The 7,537-nt window shown below is 61.6% G+C and overlaps 1 protein-coding gene across 1 annotated transcript; it reads right to left on the bottom strand.

Moving 5' to 3' along the window:
- Positions 1–573: 573 nt before the first annotated feature.
- TUBG1 (tubulin gamma 1) lies at positions 574–7,390 on the bottom strand. The gene is made up of 11 exons (XM_021532839.4): positions 7,249–7,390; positions 6,861–6,973; positions 6,254–6,421; positions 6,000–6,068; positions 5,106–5,185; positions 4,389–4,515; positions 3,620–3,706; positions 3,265–3,414; positions 1,829–1,981; positions 1,433–1,594; positions 574–1,259 (listed from the first exon to the last, which is right to left on the bottom strand). Exons 1-11 carry the CDS (start codon positions 7,295–7,297, stop codon positions 1,062–1,064), a joined length of 1,356 nt encoding a protein of 451 aa, XP_021388514.1. The 5' UTR covers positions 7,298–7,390; the 3' UTR covers positions 574–1,061.
- Positions 7,391–7,537: the final 147 nt, after the last annotated feature.

Genomic DNA, 7,537 nt, shown 5'->3' with positions numbered 1-7,537 from the left:
TCTGTGCCCCAAAGAGTAAGAGGAAAATGCTAATTTTCACTTTGGGCTGTCTGGGCTTGGGATGGTGCCAGCACTGCCCCTTGTCCCCAGGCCACAGCCCAACTCCCACAGGTCAGGACCAGAGCTGCTGTGTCTGTAACCCTGACACTGTACGGCCTGACACCCATGTCCTTCCTGGTGTTGCTGTCCCCTGCCTCGGCTGCTGAGTGCTGAGGGCACCCCCAGACCCGCATGGCCCACCCCGCACAGGGCCTCACTCCTGTAGAATATCCATGTGGGTGCTGTGTGCTCTGCGGGCAGGGCGGTGCCAGTCCCAGCCCTGGTCAGCCGTGCCGGCAGGTCCTGCCAGTATTTCTGGCTCTGCTGCAGCAGTTGCCCAGTGCTGCCTGGGGCCCATGGCACTGCTAGCTGGGGCAGAGCTGGCTGCACACCCCAGGATATGCCGGTGAGCAGTGGCCATGATACTCCTGTGCAATGGGGCTGGCTGGCCAGAAAGACAAGGCAAGCACCAACCCCAGTCTCTGAATCTGGCTTCCCTGCCTGGCTGTTCAATCTGGAGTCATGCAGCCAGCATCAGTGCAGGAACAGCCTTTATTAAAGCAAAATAACCTACAAAAATATAGATACAGCCCGTGCCCCAGGCCTGATCTGGCCAAGGAGGAACAAGGCTCCTGCCCAGGGCAAGGACTAGCTCAGCCACACGGAGCCTTTGGCCACAGGGGTTGCGTGCGCCCAAACTCGGGGGGCCAGGCCTGTTCCCAGCCCCAGGGTCACTCTCCTCCTCCTCACAGCAAGTGTTGCTCCCACAGGCAGAGGTTCCCTCCCAGCAGAGCGCGCAGCTGCCCCAGTCCTGTCCTGGGCCAGGGCACACGGTGGGGCGGGGGCTGTCCCCCGCCGAGGAGCTGCGGGCTGCCCGCAGAGCTTTCCACAGAGGAGCCCTGGCACGAGGGCTCTGCCGCACCTGGCAGCGCTGAGGGGTGACAAACGTGGGCACGGCAGGGACGAGCCCTGCCGGCGTGCGTGGGGGTGGCCATGGACCTTCCCGTCTCCTGGCAGGGCACTCACTGTTCCTGCGTGCCCCAGGAGATGTAGTCAGGGCGTGTGGCTGCGTGATACTCGTCGATCAGCTGCTGCACGATCTCCCGGGAGTTGTCCAGCTCGTCGAAGTTGTCCTTGAAGATGTCCTCCTTGCGGAACTGCTCCAGGAAAGCCTCTCGCTTGCGCAGCTTGTCGTACTGCCGGCACGTCCGCTCAAACAGCTGGGGAGCAGCGCCGGGTCAGGCGGGCAGAGCTCCCTCCCCAGGGACCCCTCCCAAGAGAAGCCAGCAGGACTGATGGGAGGACACTGAGCCCCGCTGGGAGCCACCCACCCCCGTCCCTGGCTTCATGACAGGCCCAGACTGAAGGGACACGAGGTCTGGAAGGCACTCACCGAGGAGATGTTGGTGTGGTTTGCCATCATGAGCCCGCTGACGCGGTGAGCGGACGGCAGGTAAGGGGACTTGCGGGACAAAGCCACCTGGATGCTGGCAGGGCCCCAGGGGATGAAGTTGGCCAACTTCCTCTCCCGGATCCGCTGCAGACTCTTGTGAACCTGGTGGGATGAGAACAGCAAGGGACAGCAGAGTGAGGGACAAACAGCATGGCCGCAGCAGACCCAGGAGCTGCTCCTCACAGGAAGCACAGCCATGGGAAGGTGGATTTCAGCAGCCTTTCCATGAGGCAAAGCCCAAACAGGAGCAACCTGACGACAGCTCTCAAGCACTGCACATGTTCTTCCCTGAGCCACTCCATGGCCATCAGCACCTGAACTGCCACGGGGACTCACCTGTGTAGGATCCACCTCCCCCTGGATGATGTTGAGGATGGCAATGTAGCAGTGGTTGGTCTGCCTGTCTCGCCCTGTGGACACCATCACGTTTTTAGGCTGCAGCAACCTTCTCATCACGTCCAGGACTGTGGTTTTCCTCACACTGGCCACCTGCACAGGCCAGCCAGGGGTCAGAGGGAGTAGGTGTGTTGCTCCCTGCCCTCCTGCTGCCTGGTACACACACACACACACACACACACACACACACACACAGGAGCAGGGGGCAGCTAGACAGAAATGCCCTCACCCTGGGGATGGAGTCACATGCAAAGCCACATGCTAGACAGGGAAATGCCAACACCACACAACAGGCATGGCCAGGCCAAGAAACAGAGTGTCAGTGGAGGCTCCAGCATTGGGGCTGTCTGGCCTCCAGCTCGCAGCACAGCAGGGGCTGGGGGTGAAGCTCTACTGAGAACAGAGGGACAGGGACCTGTTTTATGTTTTTGCTGTCAAACATGGGTCCTGTCCCACTGCCTGGCAGGGAGCAGTGGGGTTCAACAGGAAAGGGGTTGCTCTCCACTGCATGACCTCCCTGCCTTGCCCAGCTCTGAGCTATGGGCAGCCTGGCCACTCCCCAAGTGGTGCTGGGGCTTTGCCCAGCTGCTGCTGGCCAGGGGGGACACAGCCAGGGCCAGCACCCAGACTGCCCACAGGAGGGACAGCTGGGTGAGGTGCCAGCCCCCTCCTGCACCGGTTGAGCCATTGGCTGAGCCCTGCCCGCACTCCTCCCTTGGAGGACAGATCACACACTGATACCCTTTTCAGAGCCAGCAGTTTTTCAGATTTGCTTCTCTGAGAAACATCCTGAGGAAATGCACACAGGGAGAGGAGAAGAGCAGCTGTTAGTTCCTTCCGGGCCGTGGTGGGTCAGTGCAGGTGAGCACCTCCCGAAACAGAAATGCCCCCCCAGGGGCTGGGGGGCACTGGTTAGGGACCAGCAAAATGCAAGAAGCAGCACTTGAAGTGTAGAGGGATGGCAAATTCACTCTCAGACAGACTGAGCTTCAAGAATGGGCTGACACCTGTAGTCCACCACCAGTGACCATGAGCATTAGTGTCTGCTAAAGCTGATGGCTCATGGGGGTGGCAGCACTGGCAAGGCCACTCTCCTGGCCTTGCTCTCATCACTGCTAAGGGTAGCTTTTGCCAGTCCTGACCCTGATGATCTCGACAGCCACCCTGATGCATGCAGCAGGTAGCCTGGCACAAGCACAACTGCCTGCTCATGTCTGATTCACTGCACATGCAGCAGTCACGTGTGAGCACGTGGGCCTGGCGTTTGGGACGTGCAGTGACAGCTCACAGCGAGACGGGGCTGACAGATGCTGCAAGGTGAGTGTGACAGCCTCTCTGCCCTTGGGGGTGGGAAGGAGAGCCCGGGGCTGCCTTACCGACTGGTCCGTGGTGAGTGGTGTGTAGCCTGTCATCAGGAAGTGCAGCCGGGGCGTGGGGATCAGCGAGGCGATCAGCCCGATCAGGTCATTGTTCATGTACCCGGGATACCTGAGCGTGGTGGTGCTGGCAGACATGATGGTGGACACCTAGGGGAGAGGACAGGGTCAGCAGAGGGTCACAGAGCCTCATGCTGACATGCCAAGGGAAGCTGGGGCATCTGGAAGGGCACAGGACCTTCACTCAGCTCCAGGCTGCCCAGCCCTGAGCCCAGCCCGTGAAGCTGGTTCAGACTAAACTGAACAGAGCAGGGAAACCCCATGCTGGTTTCTCCTGAGGGAAAGTCCTTCTCACCAGCTGGTTGATCTGTGAGAATGACGGGTTCTGAATGTGCAGCCGGTCTGTTGCGATCCGATTCAAGGCTGTGTTGTCCAGAACCACCTGCAAGACAAACCTGGCTCTGTGAAGGGCCCCTGAGGCAGCAAGGAAGGGCAGTCCTGGCTGTGTGTCCCAGGTGGTCCAGCACAGGCCCTGGATGGAGCCCTCTGCACAAGTGGCAGACACTTGAAACCACCAGCTGACTCATGTGTGGCACGTAACTGACACCCTCAATGGAACCTCTTCCCTCCCTCCTGGCTGTGCTCCCCATGCTCTCCCAAAGAGCTCTACCCCTGGGCCAGCACTGCCAGTTGCAGCAGCTCCAGTGCAACTGCTCCTGCACTGCCACGTGCAGGGACCAGCTGCAGGGACCAGCTGTAGGGACGAGCAGTGTCTCGGTTAGACGTGAGCAAAGGCTGAAGGCGCTGCCTGGCTGGGGATGTCGTGGGTGCTGCACAAGACACAGGTGCTGCATTCAGGCAGGGGCTGCAGCACAGAGGAAGCACAGCCAGTCCTCACTGCCTTGGGAACATCTCTTGGACCCAAGGCAGATATGCCAGGCAGCTCTGCAGGGGTTAGCACCAGTGAGGGTCCCTGGAGCCACATCTGCTTGGCCCATCTGTCTGTCTGTTCATTGCTGCTCCCGGGCTCGCAGGCACACGGTGCTGGCCCAGGACGGGCTGCAGTTCTGAGCTGTGGGGACAAGGCTGTCTCCTCAGGGCTGGCTGCACCACAGGCCTCTTACCACACAGTCAGCATTCTGGGTCAGCCTCTTCAGAGTCAGCAGAGAGTTGTACGGCTGGACTACAACATCGCTCATCTCATCCTGGTTTGGGAACACTGAGTAGGTCTCCACCAGTTTCTTGGGATACCTAGTGAGAAGTGCAGCATCTTGAGGGTTAACACCATCAAGCTATGCTCTCCCCTCCCACAGGCTGCCTTAGCAGTCTCCAGGGCTCAGGACAGGGTGAGTCACCAAAGCTGCAGCCAGAGTGGCTCCCAGGGAGGGAGAGAATGTGTCCCAGCAATGCCTACCCCAGCAGCACAGCAGCCGGCTGCCAGAGGAGCTACAGGGAGGCTGAGCCATCCACAGGCTGATTAAGCAGCTGCTCACAAGTATTTTCAAGAGGATGCAAGCTGAAACAGGCCAGGATGGCAGCTCACAGCCTTCAGTCAGAGCCTCCCACCCTCCCCTGCACCGTCAGGGTGTCCGCAGGCAGCTGCCTGATAAGGAGGCTGAGGGAAGGCAGAGCTTGGACAGAACAAGTCCAGTTTCAAAGCCTCTGAAGTCCCCAGGCGTATCAGGAGCCAGCCTTCTGCAGGCAGCGTGCCAGGGATTGCACAAGGCAGTGTTTTGGTGGGGGTGGTGGCTCTGAGTCAGCGCTCTCCAGCTCCTGCTGCAGGCAGGCTGCCCAGGCTGGGCCAGGCACGGGCTGTGGGCAGGGGACAGGGCTGGGCTCACCTGTCATTCAGCCTCTCCAGGAGGTAGGAGCCCAGCCCAGAGCCTGTTCCACCAGCGATGGAGTGGCAGAGCACAAAGCCCTGCAAGGAAGCAGAAGGTGCTGAAGGTGAAGCTCAGCCCCAGAGCAGGCAGACAATGTGTCACCCCTGCTACCTCCAGCAGAGACCTGCCAACAGGGCCAGAGCTCCGTGCAGCAGCTGGGAGCATGGATGCAGCAGACTGACCCCAGCTCCTCCAGACCCCAGCAGCAGCCACAGCTCCTCAGGCCACTCCTGCCCACACAGTGGGACCTGCATCTCTGCACACCCCGCAAAGTGCAACAACTGCTCGGGAGCGCTCAGGATTCCCACCCAGAACAGAACTGGAATAGCTCCAATGTCACCTCTAGGGTCCAGTCCATCCCAGGAAATGGAACTGCATGTCCTCAGCCCTTTCCTGGGTCCTTACACCCCTCCCTCCTCCTAGTCTGACCGAGGCCAAGCTCCCACTGCCTGACTCCAGGGCAGCTCCCACATGCTCAGCTCCCACATCAGGCACTTCAATGTCCTCCATTGTTTCAGTGATGTTCTCCCTTCCCCTGCTGCCATGTCACAGCCTGACATGAACACCTGGCAGCCCTGTCTGCACACAGGGTGTGCATGTTCACATGGACAGCATAAAGAAAATGCCCCACAAGCAAACAGTGGAACAACTCCTGGGGCAGGGTGGCAGATGGAGTGGGAATGGACAGACCCCCTGTTCCTAGATCCCCTCTCTACACGTTCTGTGCTCAGTCCCAGAATCTCACTGAGCTAATCTGTGCCCACTAGAGTGCTGAGCTCAACCTTACAAAGAGCAACCTAGCTGGGAAAACACCAGGCAGGGCCACCAGATCCAAATCCCTTGTTTACTTACTTCCAAACTGTCACTCCCATCAGCCTCTCTGTCTATTATGTCAAAAATATCTTCATGGATCTTTTCTCCCTGCAAGAGAGATCAGGACTGGTTTTGCTCCTTTCCCACAGAACATGGAGAAGAGCTGCTCAAGCTCAGTGTGAGTCGAGTCAGACTGGCAGTGTGGTGCTGTGCCCAGGGTGCCACACAGCACATGGACACAGGACAAAGCCCCAGGGCTGAAGAGTCTCACCCAGCAGCTCTAGGGCTGGTACCTGCGAGAAGCCACTGGCCCAGTTGTTGCCAGCTCCCCCTCCATGCTCAGACAGGTAGATGTTTTCTGGGTTGTAAAGGTTGGCATAAGGGGAGTTGAGGATGGAGTGGATGACACGGGGCTCCAGGTCCAGCAGCACAGCCCGGGGGATGTAGTGCTCATCATCCGCCTACAACGGGAGCAAGAGGATCTCGATGCTGCTGCAGCTCGGTGCCACCTCCCCTGCCAGAGCGTGAGCCACCCCTGGCTGCAGGTGAGCCCCACATGGCCGGGCCTGGCCAGAGGGAGCAGGGAGAGAGAGGCTGCTCCTGTGCTCAGTGCAGCGTCTCTGTGTGTCTCTGTGCCCAGAGCACCGCCAGCCTGGAGTGGGAGGAACTCCGGTGCTTACATAAGCCACTATCTATGGCAGCCACAGCCTCGTGCTTGTGCTCCACCCGCACAGGCTCCGCTCACACACCGGGAGCGCAGGCGGGAGCCCGGAGCGGGAACCGGGGCCGAGCCGCCGCTCCCGCCCGCACGGTGGCGGCAGGGACGCAGCCAGCCCGGCTGCACTGCCGGGGCACAGGGAGCAGGGCAGCACTCGGTGCCCGCTCCGCGGCCGCCCGTACCTGGTAAAAGAAAACGTCCTTGCGGTCGGTGCCCTCGGTGGCGAACTCTTCCACGATGCCCTCGGGGCTGATGCCGTGCTCGGCGCAGAGCTGCTTCCAGAACTCGAACCCGACTGCGGGGAGGAGCGCTTAGACAGACCGAGACCGAGACCGAGACCGAGACCGAGACCGGGACCGGGACCGAGACCGAGACCGAGACCGAGACCGGGACCGGGACCGGGACCGGAGCGCCCCGGTCCGCAGGCCCCGCCCCATCCCGCCTGGCCCCACCCCACCCGTCCCAAGCCCCGCCCCGTCCCGCCAGGCCCCGCTAACTGCCCCCCCCACAGCATCCCGACCCCGCCCGGCGCGCGCTCCCCCGGGCCCGCCGCGGCCGTGCCGCGCTCACTCTGGTTGCCGCACTGGCCCAGCTGCAGGGTGATGATCTCCCGCGGCATCGCGGCCGAGGCTCCGCTCCGCTCCGCGCCCCGCCCGACTCCGGTACCGCCGCGTCTCCCGCCGGCGCCAACGGCAGTGCGCGCGCGCACCGCGCACTTCCGGGGCAGCGCCGCGCACCTCTGTCCGCGGCGCGTCCCGCCAGGAGGTGCAGGCCGCGCATGCGCCAAGATGGCGGCGCGCTGAGCGGAGTCGCCGCGTGTTGCTGGGGGCCGCCATGGTTGCGGCGGCCGTGCGCGCGC

The sequence above is a fragment of the Lonchura striata genome, chromosome 27, assembly GCF_050655825.1.
Source record: "Lonchura striata isolate lonStrDom1 chromosome 27, ASM5065582v1, whole genome shotgun sequence".
Lineage (NCBI taxonomy): Eukaryota > Metazoa > Chordata > Aves > Passeriformes > Estrildidae > Lonchura > Lonchura striata.
The sequence above is the reverse complement of the archived record's forward strand: the minus strand, read 5'-3'. Positions and strand labels throughout refer to the sequence as shown.